This window comes from Lutjanus erythropterus, chromosome 5 (genome assembly GCF_056507025.1).
Source record: "Lutjanus erythropterus isolate fLutEry1 chromosome 5, fLutEry1.hap2, whole genome shotgun sequence".
NCBI classification, from domain to species: Eukaryota; Metazoa; Chordata; class Actinopteri; order Lutjaniformes; family Lutjanidae; genus Lutjanus; species Lutjanus erythropterus.
The window spans coordinates 27,773,870-27,797,059 of NC_139321.1; the positions used below are offsets into that span (position 1 = coordinate 27,773,870).

Below are 23,190 nucleotides of genomic sequence, written 5' to 3' on the forward strand. Positions count from 1 at the left end.
CCGAGTGCAATTTTACTTTTACATCGCACTCTATTATAACAGCTATAGTGTGCATTTAACTTCTGTCCATTGTTATCTTGATAACTGGCACTACAATATAGAGGATGTAGAGATGGTCATGTCTGTTTGACTGTTCTTAGTGAGCACCTACCAGGATTTCAAGGTAGATTTCTAGTTGAAATATGGTTGTTAGTTAGTCTGAACAATCTAAGACTTCTTTTCAAAATCTTTTTAGCCACCTAAACTGCAGCTACATGAACGTGTGTCTAAAACTAAAAAAAAAGAGAGAGACAGTATTGATTAGTGTAATGGTATTTCTCCAAAGTAATATTTCACTGCTAGGGAGCATGTGGTCTACACAAAGAATGTCATAAATATGAACTATATAGGCTGTGTGCTGCCAAAAATAAGATTTCAGGACTTCGTAGTGGGAGATGTTCTTTATGTAAAATTAAATACTGCTGTAGCCTAATGTGCAAATTCATTCATTCATTCATTTTCCGTAACCGCTTATCCTTGAAGAGTCACTGGGGGGCTGGAGCCTATCCCAGCTAACATTGGGCCAGATGTGGGGTACACCCTGGACAAGCTGCCAGTTCACTGCAGGGCCCTAACATGCAAATACTTAAGATTATTATTTACAACTTCACCTCCTCCAAAGGTATGTGCACCGGGACGTAGTATAAAAAGTGACAAAGAAGTCATGATGAACAGGAAAAAGTGGTGGATTAATGGGTTAAACACAGGACTTTTGTCCGGACAGCTGGGGTTTCAATCCTGTGATTGAACTGAGAAATTTGGATATATTTTCTTAGTGACAACTCAAAGTGATGATAGGCTATTATTTACTCATTGTAGAGGATGAAAAATGCCACTATTGCAAACACTGGTAATCACAATACCATACTGATATGGTCTAAATCCGAATGTTTAAGCAACGTCTTTAAATAGTCTTTGAACTTTTGAACCAGTTCTGAATGTCTTTTCACAGGTGACCATAGTTGTCTGTTTCACCTTTTCAATGGAAAACTGCTCACTGGGTTGGTCAGACACTTTGGTCTGGAGTGAAATAGCAAAACTATTGGATGGACTGATGTGAAATTTTGTAGGATTCGTGATCCAGAGAGGATTTTAGTTAACCTTTGACTTTTCTTTATGCACCACTGGCAGGTTGGCTTTTTTGGTTTTTAGTGAAATGTCTCAATTACAATTATGTGGATTTAAATTAAATTTTGGACATTTATTCAAGGAGAGCATGAATGCTTAACACTTAGATGATCTTTTCATTTCGTTATACAAGTAGGTTCTCATTTATCCAGTTAAATATCTCTCTACAAGATTTTTTTTTATTTGGTGCAGACATTCATGTCCCTTCAGGGTGACTATGCAAAATAATGTTGGTGACCTCATGATAGATACTTTGCTTTTAGTGCTAATTAGCAAATATGTGTTATATGTTGATATACCAAATAGCATTCAAACATGCTAAGTTGAGACTCTTACAATGATAAACATAACCTGCTAAATATCAGCATGTTCTCATTGACGTTAGCATTAATCTCAGTAGTACAGCACAGTACAACCTCAGTCATTAGCATGGCTGTCAGGTTTTACTTAATTTTCACTGATGTGACTTTTTCATTTGCCAAAAGAATACATGACACAGTGTTTTCTTAAAATAAGATTTTTAATATTACTTATTATCATAAAGATATATTTACACACTTTACAGAAATAGAAAATAAAAACACAAAGCTACGCATGAAAGGAAAAAATAAAATAAGTACTCCAAGAGCTAAAGCTTATCTTTTATAAATTAGAAACCAAAAGTTCAAATATGTACACAGTATTTCAACCATTTCTGATACACTTGTTTTATTTATTTATTTATGTCATTTATTTTTGCCCAGTTCAACATCAAAACAGAGACAGGGACTGTACATTTGGCCTGGTGAGTAATATGAGCACACACCATAAACAGAATATAAGTTTCAGGAGTAATACATTGTCTTTTTAAATGGTATCTGCTTGAGACCTAGTAACACTGTTGCGATGGCGTGTAAACCTACAGACTGCATCTCTTCCTCAGATTGTTCTGAATGTAGCTGATCTCGGACACAGTGGTTACATAGATGGAGAATGTGTCGCAATCAAGGCAGGAGGGGCCTGTGCTATTCTGGGTGTAGGAAGTCTCATTTTGAGGCTCCAAGATAATGACAGATCTTAGTCATTTCCCATGGGAGATAAAATCTAGTTATCCTTTGGATTGCCCAGCCAGTGGAAATGTGTGAATGCATTGGATTGAATATCAGCCACTTGATCTTGCAGACACCCACTCTGAAGGCCAACATGATACAGTTTGATGGGCTTTGTGATTCACAAGGTAAAATAATGGAATGTGTTGCGTGCCAACTCTGTTTCCATTTCCACAATGAGTGAAATGTTTGGTTAAAGGAATTTTATCTGGTAGAGAACTGAGTATAGAATGACGATAGGATAAAAAAAAAAAAATACATCAACATAACAACCTTGTGTTTTTTGTCATCTTTTTGTGTTGACGTTGTGTCTATAGCTATTGGGAAACAGAGATCAATGGCTAAACTAATATTTTAAAACCTGCTGCTAGCTTATTCTCGCCTCCACCTTGAACACAAATGTCTCTCTGCTCATCCCCACTCCTTACACACTCCCAGCCAAATGCATTTTGGACAAAAAGAACTAAACACAAAGGGGCAAGTTCTCAGAACAAACATTATTCTACCAGGAAAACATGCTAACAAGTGCATAGGAACATTACTCAGGCCTTGTGATGGTCACAGAGAAGAGGAACTGGAGAGGAAACATTGAGAGGATAGGAATCGTTTCTCTTGTGTAAGCCTTGCTGGAAAAGACCATTAAGGAAAATGGTTTTGCTCCCCGAGCATAATGTATTGGTTTACCATTTCAGTTTGAGCCTGGACGTGCTTGTCCTTCCACACCACAAGGCCCATTAACCTGATGTGCAGGGGAGGACTGTGGGCTATCATCTACAAGAAAAGAACGCCTGAAAGCTTTCACGTGTCCACGACATATTGTGCTGCAGACTACTTTTCTATTTTGTTACATCCACAAAAGATACAGCTTCTCACACTGTATTCAAAAAGTAAGCTTTGGACAACCAGCTAGACAAGAATCAGACAAAAAAATTGTCACAATACACTGGAAAACCATTCCATACCAAGAGACTCTTGTTTTCAGGGTGTATTTTTCCAGCAGCATAATGGAATTGCAAAAGTGCAGCCTTGCAAACCCATACAGAGAAGTCTTGGAGCAAAGCCACGTCTATTTGTTGGGAATAGTTGACACCGGAGGCTTTGGATCAGTGGGATATTTGGCTTTTGGTTTTTTGGATTCAACTGATAACCAGACCAAGATTAAAAAGAGTACTTCTTCACATAAACATTGGTTTGCTCTGGTCTCTGAAAGGGCAGCATGGCTGGTGCAGATGGTGAGGATACATTCATGAAGAACAGTGCGGATACAGACGTTGCTCGGCTCCGTAACAATAACTTCTGAGATGGGGGAAATATTGATTTGAACCCCTTTGTCATGACCCAGTCTACTTCCAGCATCCCAACTCCTGCAGCTTTGAACTTCCATCCCCAGCTCATATCTTCCTACTATCTTCCCCAATAATACATGAGACATCCTGAGCAAAGCTGTCTCACTCCCGAAGAGGAGCATTAATGAAATCTACATCTCTGTCTGAGAGGGTATGAAAAAATAATGGTAGAACTGAAATTATTACTCTTCACAGTGCCCTAGGATTTAATACATTTTTAATCAAGGTGATCTTGGCTGGGTGGATTACCACTGTGATTTTAGATGCTCTCTTAATAAAAGCTCCTCATGCTGGGACTGAGAAGCCTCTGCGTTTTATTATAATATTTGCATGAGACATGGCGAGAGGGAAAAGGTGTTGGAAATCTAGGTTAACCTGCCAGTTGCTTATTGAAATAGGAGTGTTTGCTGATTGAATCGCAGTGGATTGAAATCAGATTTTTACCTAGAAAGTTGCTCCGCACACCCAATACACAACTAAAGATTGCAAGGTGGCTGCTCTACAGGTTACAGTCCTAATATGTTACATGGTTACACACTGAATCAGCAGGGGGTTTGAGGATTGGAAAAGGGGGGAAGGGTGTGGTTTCAGTCTAAGCCAATTTAACAATGAGCTCAGACTAAGTGGCCCCGGCCAGCCTTGGGGAGATCCATCTGAGAAAGATTAACTCGAGGATTTAATGAGCGTAATGATCAAAGCCACGACCACCTGTGCTGTGGAAGGGCAGACTAGAAAGGCAACTGTACCCAACATAATGTAGGGAAAGGACTGAATCTGGATACATCATGGCTATATTGGTGAATACATAGAGAAGGGAGAGTAAAGATATACGAAAATATGCTCATATAGGCTTTAAATGTACTGAATGTTGTGTTTTGTTAAATAAATGCACAAAATAGACTGCTCTAATACAAGCCTCTATCACAGCACCCTGAGAAAAAAGAAATAAAACTACTTAAACACAGAAATAAACAGTAATATATTCCAGTATGATGGAAAGGCATAGCATTTCGTTAGTGAAAGATGTCGGTCAACGGGTCAAACCAGCCTTAATGCTGAATATTAAAACAGCCAGAGCACTAGTAGTAGGCTGATCATGGTGGCATATTAACTGAGCTGACTTTGAAACTCTTTTTTTATTTGGTCTAATTTAATAACTGTCCTCCTCGCTAACATCATCTCACGTGGGATTTCTGTTTGCAGAAATTTAAAAATGCATAATGTGTCAGTGTATCAAGACTTCAAACAAGAGGTAATGTGTTTCTCCCTAACCTTTTCATTCCCTCGTTCCTGGCAGCATTGTGGAGAAGGTTATTATTTGGCACTTCATTAAAAGGCAAGGCAGCCTGTCGATGGAGCAGACTGCCCCTGCCAGTTAACAGTCGTGTATAGAGCAGCTGCGCTGGGGCAGCAGTGTGGTGAGAAGGCTGGGGGATTGGGGACAGGATTGGGATTGGGATTTGGGGTCAAAGGACTCATCCAAGGTGGGACATGTTACAGTAACCTTGAGCGTGTCAGTAAACCCCCTCCCCAAGGTGTTAATGAGTTCAGAAACACCAAAATAGCTTTGGATTAAAGAATCTCCTAAATGAAGGAATTATTCTGTCACTTAAATAGATTGTTTTGACAATATGTGCTCTCTTTTCAGTCCAGCTTTACTTGTATGTGGACGTACTGTCATTAGGAGGTACAAAGCACCATTAATAATGATAATTAAGCGATGGTTATAATGTCCTGCTTGTCCATTTTAAAACCTTGAATTCCTTTTCGCAGCAGACATCCAGAGTATCATAAATGAAGATAATATTTGCTATTGTCAACTATTAAAACTGACACTGCCCTTCCTGCATAATCAAGCGCCCTCTCCCGCTAGCAAAGCCATTAAGTAGCTACACAGCAATGAAATCAGCGGCTGCAGTAACCTTTGGATCTGAAAGATGGGAATACCACACCGTGGACAAGTGACAGATGCTTTAAGACTCAGATTGTTTTGACCGGGCTCCCTCTCCACCACATGTCATGCAAAGTGTGTGAGACACTCAGGGAGATCGCTATGTTTGGGCTCTATTAAGCAAATGATAGGAAAATTGAAAAAATAAAAAACACTTTGGAGAAGACAGAGATAGATAAGTAGTGAGGGAGTGAGAGAAAGAGAAGGAGAAAGAGACAGAGAAACAGAGTCTGATAGCTCGGGCTCCATACCCCCACCCACCCCCCTTCCCTGCCCCCATTTCCTCCTAGAGCTGAGGGTGAGCGGCTTGTCCTGATTTTTTGTGGACAGAGTTGCTTGAAGAACCAGCAGGTGCTATGGACATCACTCTTCAGGCTGGGCAAGCATAGGCCCTTCGTCGCAAGGCCCCCCAAGGCAAAGGAAGAGCATAGAAATCAGAACCTGGGGGAGGGCGCTCAAAGCAGTGCCTGCAAAACAGGAAAATAAGACAGAAATAAGTGCCATCAGTGTGTGTTTTTTGTTTCATAAAAATTAGAAGTGTGCATCTCTCCATTACACGATGGTCCGATACGTATCTCTAGATACTGTGTGGACTATGATACGATTCATGATACATTTTAACATGGAACAATCATCACAATTTATACAGTATATACAACAACAGTGTTCCCAAGAAGCAAATTCAGGAGCAGATGTAGTGATCAGAGACTTTTGCTTGTGTTAAGTTATTAAACATGGGTAACGGAATGGAGGTGAGGAGTTTTAGCTCCTTTTGCAGCTTGTTCCAGTCACTAGGAACAACAAAGTGATAAGAAATGGCCAAAGGAGGTGCGACTTTTGGGGTGACCATGTTAATGAACATAAATTGCGGTTACTGTCAGAGATATTGAGTCCTGAGCTGAGGTATGGGGAGGTTCTACCACTGTTTTACAAAGGAACTGATACCAATGCCCGGGTATGGATTGATGGCCAGTTGATTAGAGAGTACAGGTTACAGTGATGAGAGTTGAAAGGGTCACTGGTGACAAAGTGACAAGTGGTAGATGACATCAAGTTTATTGAGAGGATTTTTGGAGGATGACCTGTAGATTACATCAAAATTTGTCATTTTAACCAGGGTGTGCTTTGTAGAGTGGGTAAAAGATGCTTTTTCACAATACAGAAAAACAATTCTTGATCTGACTTTGGAGAGCAGTTGGTATAGTTATGTGCATATATTAAACCTTTATCTTTCTCTTGCAAGTCTGTGCTTGTGATAGCTGTACCAGCACGCACAGAGTCCTCTGCTAACATAAGTTTTACCATAACATCACAATGGGTGAGTATGCTACGGCTGTACTTAATCCTTGTTCTTCAGACATTATAAACATCTGGCCTTTTTTCTTGCACTTGAACAAGAAGAATAAGTTTTCCTGGGCATGTTCCAACCAGATTTCACGGTCTTTGATAGAAAAGTGCGTCAGGGAGTAAGCAAAACATATCCAACTGTGGAAGCCCAACCATATACTACGCTTGGGGCACTGAAGCACTCCTTAACAATGAGGAAATCTTTTATTTTCCCTCGTCTTTTATATTCTGCTGTTGTGTGATTATTTCCCAAGATTTCAGATGAGTAGTGCAGTCATCTTTGTTGCATGACAACAAGGTTCATTCAGTGATAAGAGCCTGCCGTTGTTTCAAGATGACATATTTCTGTGCTCATGTAATGCCCTGAGAGCTGATGTACGGTATATCTAATCTCCATTGAGTTGCATTGTTGTTTGTTGTTGTCCTTTTGTGTTTTTTGTGTCCACGGGATGATCTCAGTGCAGCAGCTCCTTGAAGTCACACTCCATCACAGAGTGAGTGTATGGGAGGAGTTGCAGACCTGCTCCACATCATTTTGATGGGAAAAAGACTCATTCACTGAGCTTACTCACACTCAGGGTCTCAAGGGGTTTTCATAAATTGCCTGCGGCTTTAAATCTGTAATATCCTGTCGTCTTTTAGACTGTCACTGGCATGGCTTAGATCCAAGAGTTGTAATAGCACGTTTGGATCTGAGTCTACTCAGATGCTCAAAGAGGATGACCCGGGTCGCCATCTTTCTTCTCAGAGTCCCTCACATCTGGAATGTGTAATGATGAAACGTCCAACTTTGCCTCAGGTGTCTTAAGGAATAAAAGATGAGCTGTTTTTGACACTGAAATAAGGAGATTTCACTAAATAGCATAGAGCTGGTGGGTGTATGGACACTGTCAAGTCAATCGTTGTTCTTAATCTTTACTGCAACAGCGCAGTAATTAAGTTTCGGCCAGTAATGACATCCACATACAGTCTGTCTGCCTACGACTCTCACCAGTCCTCAGCTGGATGTCTCTTTTTGAACTCTAGCTTTGATCAACCAAAATGCAACTCCAGCTGCTTCCAGAGGTGTTTTTCCCATCATCAGCTCAAAGTGGAGAAGAAAGCAGCAGGCGTGAGGAAGAGTAGAGCCTTTCAAGGCAGCTATAAGGCTATAGGATGGATTGACGCTAGATATCAGGTCTTGTGAAGCCTTAATTCCTCCAGTCAGAATACATCATACTGATGCCAAAAAAAACAAGCTGTGACTGAACTGTGAAGAGGTTTAATTAACATTATGTTATAATGATGGGCAGCTAAAAACTGTACAGTGTATGTATAAATACACGTATCTGTTTAAGTTTACAGATACAGCTGCATAGTCTTAGCTAACTTCAAACATGCATACACAGAGTTTATAACTTGCTGTGAGATCTGAGGGGTTGATACTTTACTGGCAACAAACAGGAAGCACCAAACTGGGTAGTTCTTTTGGTAAAGCCCAAAATACTCCTGTCACACACACACACACGATAGACAGCAATAAGCAGTGTTATAAGTCAGTGTTTACTTTATCCTCCAACCACAGCATATTTTAGTGAGTAGGCTTCGGCCGACTCTGATGCTAAAGAGTCACTGACCACTGAGCCCTCTACCATCGTAACGTTGTGATTAAAGTGTGACTTAGAACTGATGAATGAATTTGTATTTTGTATTTAAAGGAGTGTCAGCCAGAGAGTGCAAAAAAGAAGGAAGGGTTATTATAATAGCAACTTGTACCTGATTTACTGAAAAAAAAAAAATCAACATAATGTGCTCCCCAAAATGTCATCGTCCATTACAGTGTTACAGTGTCAACATCATCATAGGCCACTTCGGTAGACATCCCCTAACCCTATTAACGAGAATCCTAATTTGTAAAATGGTTCGGCAAACCAAGGGAGGCTGGTTATGAGGTGTGGCAACAAATCCAAAATATAAAGGCTGTTGGAAATACAGTTTATCTCTATACTGTCAACATATGAAGCTTCTTATTTCATGTTTGTAGAGTTCTGTGTTTTTGCGAACATGTCATATTTCTTAAAAGGAGTTTGGTGTAATATTTTTCCTCAGAGAGCATAGAGAACTTCCACTCAATTGAAACTACTGTAATTAAAATAAAGTAAAGTAAATAAAGTAAAATACTGTATATTGTTGTCTGACATTAGTGATTAGTCATTGGTGGTTGATGGTTTAGAGTCTGTGTGCTTATATTGATAACTGACACTGCCAAGTCAAGCTAATTGTACTAATACAGTACTATTGTGTCTTCACACAATGTAATCATCACTAATTGTTATTGCACCATTGGTTTTGGCCTTGGTGCCAATAATTTGGCTGCAGTACTCCAAAAAAATTGTATTTATCAAAGACCAAAGTGGCTGTGCCTTAGAAATGACTTAATTCCAGGCCTGTCATTTACTGACCGAAAATTGGTAGTATTATCAGTAAAACACTGCTAATGGACACACTGCATTCAGGTGGGGTTAACGTGGCATGGTATGTGAGGAAAACTTTGAATGAGATGAACTATGAACTTAGCACGAATGAGAGGAGCCGCTGTGGGAAGTGAACAAAAAAAGGAAATCTTCAGCGTGTTGTGGTTTAAGTGCTGTTTGTAGAGGCAGCATTGTGACTCACTGAGCCGTTCACTTTTACAGAGCTTCACAACTTCCTGAAGCTGCCCGTATTGTGTGGCCAGCCTTCTGGCACTGAGCACAAGCTCTGACCGCTCAACTCGCAGAGAGGATTCTCACATTTTATTGGCAGAGTGAGGAAAGTTGGAGGGCCTGTGCTGTCCTTCAAGTGCAAACCACCCTGGCTTGGTCTTAACTCATTGTTTTCACCTTTGTGCTGAGCCTCTAGAGTCTTGTGTTGAAAGCAAGAGTGAGTTCAAAAGAAGTCTAACCCTTTCAAAAATATATGATCAATAATTCGCTATAGATTGTAAAACCTTTCTGGCTGCTTTAGAGAAAAGAGCTCCCAAACCTCTATAGCTTTGATCCCTTTTCCTTCAAACTGATTAACCATGCCTTGACACTCTTTGGCTGCAGCCTACTCTCTCTGCTCCTTTAATTTATGGTGGCCTTCTGCAGGTCAGTGTTGTATGGTCGGCACCTCCTGCTGAGATATTGTGTCTTGTCGAGTTTCGCTGTCTCTCACAGCGTCTGGGAGAGACATGTGAATGGGTCCCGTGCTTCCTAATGCAAGGACATAATTGTACTGCTACTGCCGAACATTAGCAAGAGAGTTTTAATCTGTATATACTATACATTTGATTGTGTTGTTTAATTAGCTATAGCATGTTTTAGTCTCTCAATGAAGCTTGATCTGTTTTTTATTGAAATAAAGAGAGTTTGCTTTGGTTTAGAATCGAAAACCAAACTGTGAGAAGGTGATAAGTAAAATATTATCTCTGATTTTGGATGAAAGAGTTTGCACACAAAGACTTATTTTACTTGACAGCAAGTTAAACATTCCTTCACGAGAAAAGAGGTGTCACTTGGTAACTTAACCCTAGAAAGTATTATCTTTGGAAAAGGGTTTTTAATTGACTTTATCAGATGGAAAGAAAAGATGTATGCCAGCTGAATTTACTCAAAGGTTGGGTTTCTAAGTATATGTCTCCCGTATGAGGAAATAAATGACGTAGCTTTAAAAACAGCCTTGTAGTACTACTAAGACATGTAAGCTGGTAGGCTAAGGTCCAATAATCTGTAAAGACACGCACTGTTTTTTGTGCCAACAATAACATCCCTATGTTAAGAGTTGAGTCTGGCCTCGGTGGACAGAGGTTCCAGTGAGTTTCCCATTCGTCATCGAAAACATCCGAATAGATTCTGCCAACAAAGTATTTTAGGACTTTACAATGATATTCCTCTTAAAAATTGTTTCCTCAGTAGTCAGCAGTTATGACTTAATATATTGTAAAGTGCTTTTGCTCATATTCTCTGGAGAAACACGTAGCTCTGACTTAACAGAAAGTTGGGCAGAAAGTTGGTCTGATAGGGAGACGCAACAAAGATAGCCACATAGAGAATCCACGGTGGGTACAAGCATTTTACTGTGTGACAGTGACTGTTTTATTACTGGTTTGATGGTATGCTTGGCCAAACACAACTTAATGAGCGTCTCTTCACCCCTGACTGCCAGAAACTCACCTTGCTCTAGAACGGCATGGGCCCCTTGTGGGAAAGACGTGGCCGTGGGCGTCTCCTCTTCCAGCCGGCTGGTCTGTGGGTTTGGCCGCCCCTCGCAGGGTTTTGCTGGACCATTTTTCTCACTGTAGCCGCCTCTTCCAGCTCTCTGCCATGCTCCGTGGAGGCCATGGGACCTGGAGGACACACATGGAGGAGAGACCAGTTAGATCTCCAAAAATGACCTCTCCAGTGAATGATATTTCACAACCTCTTCTCACATAGAGTATCACATTTTGAAGCCCATCGGTGCCCACGGAAAATGTGTGGCAAGATCCAAATAGGGATCACAGTGGTAATGGATGAGGAAACAAGAGACATGTATAGATAAGTGTGTGTCAGAGTGTGTGTGTGGGCCTCTGTAAGCCCACCCAGCATTATAGTTCATCAAGTCAGTGTGGTGGAACCACAGCATAGCAGATAGAAGTGAGAAATCCAAACCCTCATGTCTCATGTCTCTGTCACTCTCTGGTAAGATTACAAACAGCGCAGCACCAGACCTCGTGGAGGTGCATCCTGTCGCAGTGTTTGATCCAAGATTAGAGATGAGTTTAATAGCAGTGTGTCTCTGTGTCAGAGGATGTGTGTCTGAAAGTCTTGAGTGTATGTGTGTTTGGGAGTGATCCCAGATGTTCTCAGTCATCTCTCAATAAGTGTGGCCTGATCCCCTTAAGCCCCTCTTTTCCAAATGGTTTGGTCCACATCAAGTGCTTCTATGACCTTTCAACCTATTGCAAACTGAAAGACCTCCCCTCAGAGATTTTTTCAGCATGTTTTGAAGTAATATCTTTTCTTGTAATTGGATATTTAATGTGGGTGATCTTTCACACTACAGCCAGTTAAATTTAGTCCAGTAAAATTTGAGTAAGAGCAGAGCAGGACGTCTTATTTGGGTCTTTTTGGGCATGTCAAAGGGGTTAAAACAGTATGTGTTACTTAAACGGTGGTGTATTTTTAATTATTTAATAAGTTTTCATTTCAATGAACAATTAAATATACATAAATCTTCATTACGCTCATATAAAAATGTAGTATGTTACTGAAATGGAGCTGTGTTTATGTGATTAAAGGGAGATTTAGTAGTTGAATTCCATAAAGTTTGGAGAGCTCCTAAGAAACAGTCTTGAAAGCAGCACGGTGGCCTGGTGACAGTGGGAAACCCTGAGGGCCTTCAGAGACGGCCTAACATATCCATATTTCAAATGTTACGTTTAAATATATCATATTTGATTTATTTCATTCAATTATAATGCTATTCCCTTCTAATTTCAGCCTCATTTTCTATCTGCTTTGCTTCAGCAATGAAAGGGTTACTGTCCTGAAAACAGCAAAACAGAGTTATCCAATCAGATTTTTTTGTTGTTGTTGTTGTCTCTAGGCAGAGAAAGGTTAGAGCTAGCTCACTCATTGGTTAGGACTTCATCACTGGGACAGAAGGCCACAGCCTGTGTGTTTGTTTAGAAAGTGACAGGTGAGTTAACCAATCACATTTTGATTTACAGTGGGTGAGAACAAAAATAATCCCCTCAGGCCTTTCGAAGGTGGTATCTCGCTCAAGATGAAGCAGACCAGACTGACACTGTTGCTACTTGGCTAACTTGATAGCACTGCCTTTTTCAAGGCAGACTTTCTCAGTGTAGTCGAGCATCTGGAAAGAACTGTGTTATTTTGAAGACTGAAATTGTCTTCCCTGAAACTTTTAGAAAACAATTTTCAGGCACTTGAATCTTCTTTTATAAAACTACTTCCAACAGTGCAGTACGACAGAGCTGTGTTGGTAGACAGAAATAATAAAACTGGACATCTGTGCTACTTGTGTGGTACTGAAACAGATAAATAAGAATGATAAAAAGAAATTCAGAATGATTCATATAGTTTTTTACAGCTCTTAATATCAAACACAAACACGTCACAAGCTACCTGGCTGCCAGCCGCTTATTCATAAAATCATTTTACATTTTGTTGTGTCTGGCTTAGTTCTGGCTGAACCGAAGTCTCAGCTCTAATAGTCACTGTTCACCACTGCCTGGTGGCTCAGTCGGTGGAGCATTTGCCCCATGTTCCGAGGCTGTGAGTCCTCTGCAGTGGCTGTGGGTTTGACTGCCCTTTTCTGAATGGCTTTCCCTAACTTTCTCTCCCCCATCATGTCTTCACTTTCGCTGTCATACCTATAAAAATAAAGGCAGAAAAGACAAAAAGAATATTTTGAAGAATTTAAGCAGCAGATGCACTGATATCCTTATTTTTTGTCCATATTATGGCTCAGCCTTTAAAAACACTAGTAATGTCCCCGAATATGTTATAAGCACAAACAATGTGATGAAAACAGATATTTCTTATATCTGAAGTTGCTCATTATTATTCAATAACCTCAGCAGAGTTAAAAATGGTCAATCAAAAATTTAATGCACTGAGAAAATTTACCTTCAGCTGAGGGATATTTCTATATACTTGTTTATCTTTACTTTGGAGTTTATATTTCTAAAACAGAATCTTTTGATTTCGTTTTTACAATTTCTGATTTTCCAGGATCCCCCTGTTAAAGGGGAGAGGTTGGTGGGTTTCAGTCAGTTGATAAAACTTAATTTAACTAAAAATAAAAAGAGAGAGAGAGATGTAAATTGCAGTATGAGAATGTGGAAATATTTAATTATATGCTAATAATAAATCATCTTGGCACTTTGTAGACAGAACAGTTGCATTGCCAATGGATATTACATTAGAAAGTAAGACATTCACCAGATTTAATGTGACTTCCAGTATAAACCATGCTCACTTTTGGTCCTCTGTCCACATACAGATACAGAGATAGAAAAATCTCTGCGCACCATTGAAAAACACAGGGCTGTACTTTATTTCCCATAAAGCAACTCAATAGCATCTTTCTTTAGACACCCCTGTCTCCTAAATAACCATGTTTATAATGTAGCTTTTTGTTAAATATATATATAGTAATTCTCAAGACAAAGTCGAGACAACCCCAATGACATTATCAACATTGTTCTCTTAAACTTCAGAGAGCAGCCCACAGAGCCACAGAAGATATTGTATAACTGATTTCACAGGTCAACTACACCCCTGTAACAGTGCAACTTTCTTGTTTTCTAAAATTAATATTATGTTCTATGATCCCCTCTGCATTTATAAGACTTTTTTCAGAGCCAGACTGACTCCTTTTCCTCAAAAGAAAAGAAACTACAAATCCCCGTTGGGCATGTCTTTTCAAAAAAGTTGACTGACATCACTCGCATGGGGTCATGACATTCTTGTCCCCTCTCCTCAGAGACACTGGCACCATTTTTAGAATTCCCAAGAGAATGACCTCCCTTCAGTTTACGAGGGCTTGGGTGAAGACACAGCTTAAGATAAGTCAGTCTACTGCAGATGTCTGGAAAATGCAGTAAGTATACTGAGAACAGCAGCTGAGCAGCTTACAAAAGCCAAGATGATGCTAAGTTCCCTGGTTCTTTAAGATTCTTTTCATCAGTTCATGTATTCAGTTGAGGCAGAGTGGTGATACCACAGGCTGTTATATGAACAAGACACAGCTGTGCCCCCAAGGATGTCGTCTGATTGAAATGTTAAAGACTGTCTCGAAAACCTGCGTTCAAAACACTCAGGCTTCTCTAATAGCCAGGATCAATTTGTTTGAATGGAGGGCAGCTTTCTTCAAGAGCAGACTTCAAAATGCCATTAGGAGGAAGGCGAAGTCTCTCTGCAGCCTTTTTTAAAGGTTGACCTTCAGCTGTGGCATATTGAAGACATGTTTAAAAGAAAAACTTTCCATAGAAAAAGAGGAAAATAGAAGTGTCTCTACCTTTCAGGGTTTAAATAATGGTGAATTGCACCATCGAGCTAGACCGCTTGTTGAATGTTTTCGATGTATATCCCTGAAATGCCAGACGTCTCAAGTTCCATTTCCACACTAATCTTCTTCCACAAGCACATTACACACTATATTCGTGGGTGAACAGTGGGCTAATTCATTTGCAGCAGGGAAAGTCTGAGTTGCATATTTCCGCATCTAAAGCCCATCTTTGCCCCTAGGAGCACTAATCTGCACATTATCCTTTTGTTATTGTTCCAGATACACAGTGAATGAGGGACGTTGACACATACTGGGGGCTTTCAGCTCATTTCTTTCAAATCCATGGGGTTGAATGTTAAAACACTCAGTGTTTGAGTAGATTTTGATGGGGCCCTGCTTCCCTTTTGCCCCTGAAAAAATGTTTTAGATGCAGAATGCACAGAAGTACAAGGCGGCAGTCTTCACTACTTTAAGTTATAATATGTAACATTTCCATATAAAATGTCTAGAAACACTAGACATATGTTACATATTTTGTTGAGTTGTGTACTTAAATTATCAGCATGATAACATGATTTAAACAATGGTCAGACTAAGAGAAATACATAATTTATTCAATGTATGATGCATGTCCCACTAACCAATAGTTGCCACAACTTCCAGGATATGTTGGATATGTCTGATAGTGAGGACGGAAGTTGGCAAACGTGAGTAAACATGAATAAAACTTTTAACTTATCCATGAACATGATTTCTGCCATGACAGATAGATGTTCATTGGCAATGGTGATTGTTGAACAACGAAGATGTATAAGATCCCACACTACCTCACAACATCATCAAACTACATCTTTTGTTAGAGAGACCCCTCGAGGCAGAACATGCATATTGTGCAGTGTATGACATCTGAAGACAGAAGTTGTTTTAATGAATGGGTGAGAGGGGTTTGACACAATACTCACATCAACAAGGATAACATTCTTAGTGTTGCACTTGGTTGAAGACATGAAAAAGTATCAGAAGTAACTGGATGATAAAAGAGCTTGAGGGAGAAGTTAAAATCCTGCCTACTTTCTCACTTCTACACACTAGAACAATTAAACCTTCCTAAGTCCCACCCCTTTTTGCTCAAAAGTTTAGCCATTTTTGTACCTTGGTCAACTTTCACCATTTCCTGTTAGACGAGACATATGGGGTCACATCTCCAGTTAGCCAATGTTAGCAAACTGTTAGCCGACTAGCTAGCTAATGATTAATGTGGATTAGTTAACTGGTTAACTAATTTTGCTAATATTAACTGACTTAAGATGTGATGTGGCTTTTACAGGTCCCCCAGCAATGTCTTTTAACATCTTCAAAATGTAGTTTTCAAAGCAGCAAAAAGGATATTTGATTACAAAAAACAGGAAAGGAGAAAGTTTACCAAGCTACCAAGGTTTCTCAACTGTCATTACAGCACAGAGTGAAAAGGGGCGGGACAGAGGAAGGGCCAATTGCTGCATAAAGAGATTGTTGGTTTCGGAAAGTTATACAAGGTTATGTAAATTGTCATATGCAACCTCCGTTAACTGCAGCAGTGGAAAGGTGTTTCAGACACTCTCACTTGGCCATTCGACAAGCACTTTGGTTAAAACTTACTGACACATTACATGTCTGACAGTGATACCTGAAGTAACTGGAGTGCTACACAATGGCCAACTGCAGCTGAAGTTTGAGCAATGGGCTAGTTTAACAGTTGCTACAAACACATGCATGGACTCGCACTCAGTGGCTATGCACAGGCAGCCACATACAAACCCTGCAATGCAAGATGGTAAAGTAATTGTACCTTTGCTCACAAAACTCATCTGCTGTTCCTCTCTGGGTGGCTCAGGCTGTCATAACCCAGGTCCATAATGAGACAATTTAGATGTCTCCTGCCATAGCAAGCTGTCAGCCACTGCTCGGCACTGGGGTTTGAAGGGAGAACATCTTGTGATTCTCCTGACAAATCTCAACCCATCCAATCTGGCTACAGGATAGAAAAGTGTAATGAAAGCTGCTAAAAATAAGCCAGGCCCCAGTGATAACACTGGCAGTATAGATTAACTCTTGCAGCCTGTGGGGAAAGCATCTCTGTGTGACAGATATGACATACCGCAACAGCTAGCTTTGTATCTCGACCCATCTGCTCATAGATGGAATGTGGCAGCATCTGTTGCATCTGGATAAGACCTTTTGATTGTTTCCATGGCAGGTTTTTCATTGGATAATGCATATTTCATCTCTGTAAACAAAGATATCTCAGCTATCTTATTGCTCTGAAATTGGATACAGTCTCTGTAGTATCCCATTTGATCTTTTCCCATGAGGCATTCCCATGTTTACATTCAGCTGGTAAAACAGTAAATGGCAGGATAACATATGTCTCACAATAATAAGAAGGGCCTTATCTCAAGTTCTGATGACCTTGGAGCCCCGGTTTTGCCCTCTTTCCACCAAATCTCAACACTTCGTCCTCCACTTGGTAATTCCCTAATTAAAGTTTAATAAAGGGGGAATTTCAGGAATGCCTGGTTATTGCTACAACTGCTGCTTGCATCACTGGCGCCTCCTTAAAAATGAGAAGAGTAGAAGTGGTCAGGCAGAGAAGGGAGTAGTTGACAGTGTCACAAATTGGTAAATGGTTGTTTGGCTTCTCCCTAAGTCCCCACCCTAGTTTAAACCAGCACCTCCTAAGGTGATATCTGTTATGTTGTCTTTTTCAAATGGCTGACTCTCTATCTTATTATGGCCCAGCAGAAAGTGGAATATTGACAGCTTATCCCTGTTGATTCTGCAGCAGTCCTTCAGTGGAGCCGGGAGAGATATACATCACCCAGCGCTTGTCCATCCAGTCAGAGAAGAGAAATGGTCGTCCTCTGGTTTAATGCCAAGTTCATCAACTGCCCTCATGGCTGCCAAGAGCAAACTGTATATTACAGCGCTGTGTGTCAATGCAGGAACACAGGCAGCATGGCAAATGGGCCAGAGCTGCTTATTAATAGTTGTAAAGCTGATTTGTGTGTATCGCCTGCCAAAACAACCACATAACAAATGTCTGCACTTGTAAATGCAGCCACAGCAGAATGTTTTTTCTGCCACTACGACATGAGAGATTAAACTATACCAGCATGTGAGTCTAACAACAGCAACAAGTTATCAGCACAGGGATGTTGTGCTCATGGTTTAGAAACTGTTGCATCAAATGTAAACATGCACAGTCAAGCATGGCCTCCAAAATGTAATCCTTGCTGTGTTTAATTTTCTCTGTGTCACTGCAAATTGATTTGCTGTCCTCTTGAATCTTGTCTGTTTGTTTACTCGTCTTGCTCATCACTCACAGTCACACTGATTATGAATCAATTGCATGCAATCTCATTGATCCGTTTTCTTGGTTGGCTGAGCATCTCAAAAACATTTCATCTCTCCTCTGTTTTTTTATTGTCCCTGCATCACTTATCTGAATCCTCTGTGTCATGAATCTGGGTTGCTATTGGAATGAGAGGAGAGGAGTCAACCTTACAGAGGGTCTGACTTTAACCATGGCCCATGGCCACCAGATATTCCATGTAGGTGGCCACCTGTGGCCACCAAGTTTTTTCCCCATACTGCAAGCAACATTACAGTGCCACAAACATCCCAATGCTTTTTCAACTTTAGTTCAACATTTCACAAAAACAGCAAACGCTAATCATTGTGGGCTAGCTAACAATATGTTGGGGCCACTGAAGTCTGGGTTTACCAAACCTACTCTAAGGGCTATCATGATCATTACAGAAGAACCAGAAACACAAAAAGCTAACAAATATTTAGGAGTGAAAGGAAGCAGGAGTTTAAGTGGCTAAAATATGACATCTAAGGATATAATGTACCATGGTCTGTGCTGCCAGTTTCCTCAATTAGTTGAGAAGTTCGGCTCATTTTTCAACAGAAACAGTGTCCTCATCAAACATGGAGCTGGATAAGTAGATTCTTTGCCAGGTGATTGCTGTGTTTTTAAGTTTGCTCACCATGTTTCTGCGGATGGCAGTGTCGGTCAGGTGGTTTACCACTTTGGTTTGGACTGAAATATCTCAACAACTGTAACATGTATTGGCACCAAATTTTGGTTTGCGTTCCCCAGAGGAGACATTGACTTTTACTGGAGCACCGTCTCAACAGCTATTGAAAGGATTACCATGGCATTTAGTACAGACCTTAATGTCTCCATCAGGATGAATTGTAATTAACATTTAATATAGAGCCATAATCAGGTCAAAAGTTTAATTTGTTGTTTAATTTGTGTGTTCAGTGCTAATTAGCAGATGTTAACACGTTAATGTGCTATTCTAATGGTGAACATGGTACACATGATACCTGCTAAACATCAGCATGTTGGCATTGTCATTTTGGGCTTGTTTGCATGACTGTAGTTTGCTGTTTCTATCTAAACTGAAATTCCTTCCCTGTACACTATGATTGGAGACCCAAATAAAGCTTGCCCTCTTTTCACAATTACAAGTCATATTTACTTACCATGAACTCTCATAATCGTAAAGCACTCCCTAACAAAATAATGTAGATTGATTTTCTATTGCAAAAATAAACCAGAGACTACCATTATAGTATTTTCTAGACATACACAGTAATATAAAGATAACAGAGTGATTTGTGTCTATACATGAATTAGTTTTAGCTTATTATATATGTGTCTGTGTGTGTAATCCTTATGGGTAACAGAACAGTATTTGTGTTAGTGGGAGAGAGGAAGAATAAATACCCTGGTGTGTGTAGCCATGGTTATTACCATGACGTTGGAGGAGCAGGCCTGCTGTCTCCATCGTGTGCCTCCCTCCTTCATTCACTAAAAGTAGCTTTAGCTGATGAATCCCTCCATAGCATGCCATTACCACAGACATACTAACCCACACAGCCAGACACAGACATGTCATGGGCAGAGATGCTTCCACTGCATAAGCACATTAGGGGATCAGGATTATTTAGCCAAGGATGAGATGTGTTAATTGTGCCAGATACAAGCCAAACATTCTTCTAACCTAGAATAAGCCTCAGCACTGCTGCTACAGCATCGTAGCTGCTTGATAGCACATTCATCCTGCACATATGGAATGGTGCCTCACTAAGGAGGCAGTCCCTTGTTGTTCAGCTTTCACAATCCAACATTTAGTGTCGGAAATGCTGCTTATCGCATGCCTACCAGTAAGTCTGGGCCTTGGCAGAAACTGGTACCAATTGCTTTGCCGACTTTTCAGACCACGTTACCATGGCAGCCACCATGAAAGGCGCTCAGTTTAGAGCAAAATGAATGACATTGTCAGCTGAAATCGACCAGGTTCTCAATTTACAGATTTCACTGCACACAGCCTGAATCCACGATCAGCCCCCTGACAGTGTCTGTGATGTTTTTAACCTCCTCTGTGGGCCACCGCACTTGGCCTGAGTGTTCCACCTCTCAGGGGGGTTTGTTTTGGTCGTGAGCACTTTCTTTTATTTCTGGCGGGGACTGTTTGATATGCAGCATTGTTGTGCTGTGATAATGCTAGGCTTGTGGCTGAGTTGAAGGCGGGCTTTGTCTACACAAACTCTAGTGAGGAAACCAAAGTGCATGAAAAGTTGCTCCCATTACTGCAGCTTGTAAACTTAACCCCTTGTCCACCCTGCTCTGAAAGCAACCCCCCACTCTAACAGAAGGTTCAGAACAAATTAAAAACAAACTGTGCAGCCGGCTAGTTTTTGGATTTCTGCAGATGTCCCTTTGAGTCAGCCAGCCGGCCGCCTGTGAAGTGTACTGCTATATATGCTCCTGAATTAGAGAGTGTATGAAATGATGAGGTGTGAGACTGCGTACTCTGCTATGATCAGAGCGCTGTGAGTTCAAAGGGCCGGCAGCAGCATTGAGCCAGCTAATGAAGCCACTGACTCCCCTCACCACTTGACTGCCTGTTGGTTTATTCACAATCCCACTCCAGTTGAAGGGGTGAAATTGTGGCTACAAGGTTACTGCAGGTTGGAGCCTACTGAACACAAGCAGCCAGAGAAGCAAACATTAAATTAACTAGTTATTTTACAGAACACGAGTAAGACTTAAGCTGCACTTTATATCAAATTAGAAATAAACTAGAAATAATTTGTTCTTTATAAGACATTAAACAACGATACCCTAATTACACACCACACATCTAACAGTACACTAATAAAATGTAACGAGATGTATTTTATATCAATATATTAGACAAAAACTATTAGGGCAGTAAATATACCCTCATTAGACACCATACACTTAGTGGTACACGGATAAAGATGTAACAAGACATTTTTTTTTTTTTATCAAATTACATAGGCCTTTAATATGTTCTTTAGTAGACAGCATTACACCCTTTACTCGTCCTTATTAGACTTTATTAGAAGGCAATTTAGGGCACATTACAGCAGAACAGTACTGTAAACTAAAGTGTATTATTTCCCACTGTTAGGCTCCATTTTAGACTTTATTTGAGGGTAATAAAGATACTACAACAGAACAGTACAGTTAACTCAAAAGTCTGATAAGGGTCTAACTGCGAGGAAAAAATACACTTTAGTTTACGGTATATTTCTGTTGTAATGTGTTCGCAATTACCCTCAATAAAGGCTAATAAGAATCTAATAAATTGTCTAATTAATGGTCTAATACTGGCTAATACTATTTTAAAGATTATTTATATTTTCTATTTAATTCTATTTCTATTCTATTTAATTTATTAAAAGTATGGCTTGTTACGTCTCAGTAGTGTACCTGTAAAATAAAGTGTGACTAAATAACTTCAAGCGGGAGAGTTCTGTTCACAACTTCTCCTCAAGGAGTGTGAGCAGGGGCAGGAGAGATGATGGTGCTGCTGTTTTGCGCATGGCAGGTACAGTAGGCAGGTAAAACTACCAACCGTTGCCCTAATCTCCAGAGATTGCATGTCAAGGGCAAAGGGATCCTCCAACCATCCGTTTCCATGGGCACGCTAATCAGATGTGAAACACAGCCCCTCCCTCTTCTGTGTCATCATCACTCCCCCCCCATGCTGTGAACCTGCGTGCCTTCTCCCATTTGAGATGTGGGAGAAAGAGAGAGACAGAAAGAGGGAGAGAAACGTCACTGCGCAGGGTTCACTGCAGCTCTTAAAGCCTGAGGGGACCATCGCTTCTCCCCATAGCACATACAGTACTATTAAAGGAAAATAGCAGCAACATTGCATCAGACTGTGTTATGTCTAAAACACACTAAAGAATACAAAACAATGGCTCTGACACCTAAAGCGTAACTGGAGAGGTTAACTCAAAACATGGAAGCATCACCTGTACTCACTATCTGAAATATATGGAAAATATGTGCTAATTCACATTTAAATAACAAAATTAATGTGTAATACAATAACCTGTGTTCCACTGCTATGTACTACATCAGATAAAACTCTTCAAATATGTACAACAAAACCTAAGTAACTAATTTCCTTAGTTTGTAATGGCATTTTCCTTGGAATTATTAATTTAAACAGCCGAATTGTCTAAAACTATAACACAAATTAACCACATTGACATGATACCTCTGAACAACCCTGTCTTGTACAAATTACAGTTGTTTCTTAGGAAATTGTTTTCAATACTTTCATTACATTGCAGTGACAATGTAATTCTTGCCTGGGTTATGTTCTCATACAATGTTTCTTTGAAACTAAACATTTATGTAATGCGCTAAGATTCATAAAGAGCTGGTTTGGGTGACTGGAGCATGTACAAAGTGCAGGACTTAAACACCACATCCAGATACTTACAACATAGGTGCAGGAGGAAATATTGTTAGGAAGCTAGGAAATAATGTGGTTTTGGGTAGATTTAGGAAACAAAACCACATTGGTTAAGATTAAGGAAAGATCGTCATGTCATTTACATATTAATAAACAAATCTTATGTCTCAAGTCACTGCTGACTTGTGAATAATGTTGTGGTCTCTCTGACTGGATAGTGTCTTGCAAGATTGCCTATTTCTGTTGAAAACGAATGACATACGCTGTCAGTGAACGTCTTGCTTAAAGTTTTTGCCACATCCTCATTCTGTTAATAAAAAATGTATTTCTGTCATCATTACATTTCCTGCAAAACATATTTCCTGTTGCAAATTAGTTGCATATAAACATTATTTCAAAAGTAGTGGTTGAGTTATGGCTATCTCTTGTCTGTAAGTAAATAAGGTAAAACTGGTGTTGGAGAAGTTAAATGCTTT

General features: G+C 40.1%; 1 protein-coding gene across 1 annotated transcript in view; it reads right to left on the reverse strand.

The window, feature by feature from the left end:
• Window positions 1-1,668: 1,668 nt before the first annotated feature.
• apln (apelin) overlaps window positions 1,669-23,190 on the reverse strand; it is a 29,453-nt gene continuing 7,931 nt past the window's right edge. Inside the window, exons 2-3 of the mRNA XM_084719509.1 lie at window positions 11,075-11,247; window positions 1,669-6,019 (exon numbers count right to left, since the gene is read on the reverse strand). Coding sequence (XP_084575635.1) covers window positions 11,081-11,247 — 167 coding nt within the window. The 3' untranslated portion in view covers window positions 1,669-6,019; window positions 11,075-11,080. The remainder of the gene's footprint in view (window positions 6,020-11,074; window positions 11,248-23,190) is intronic.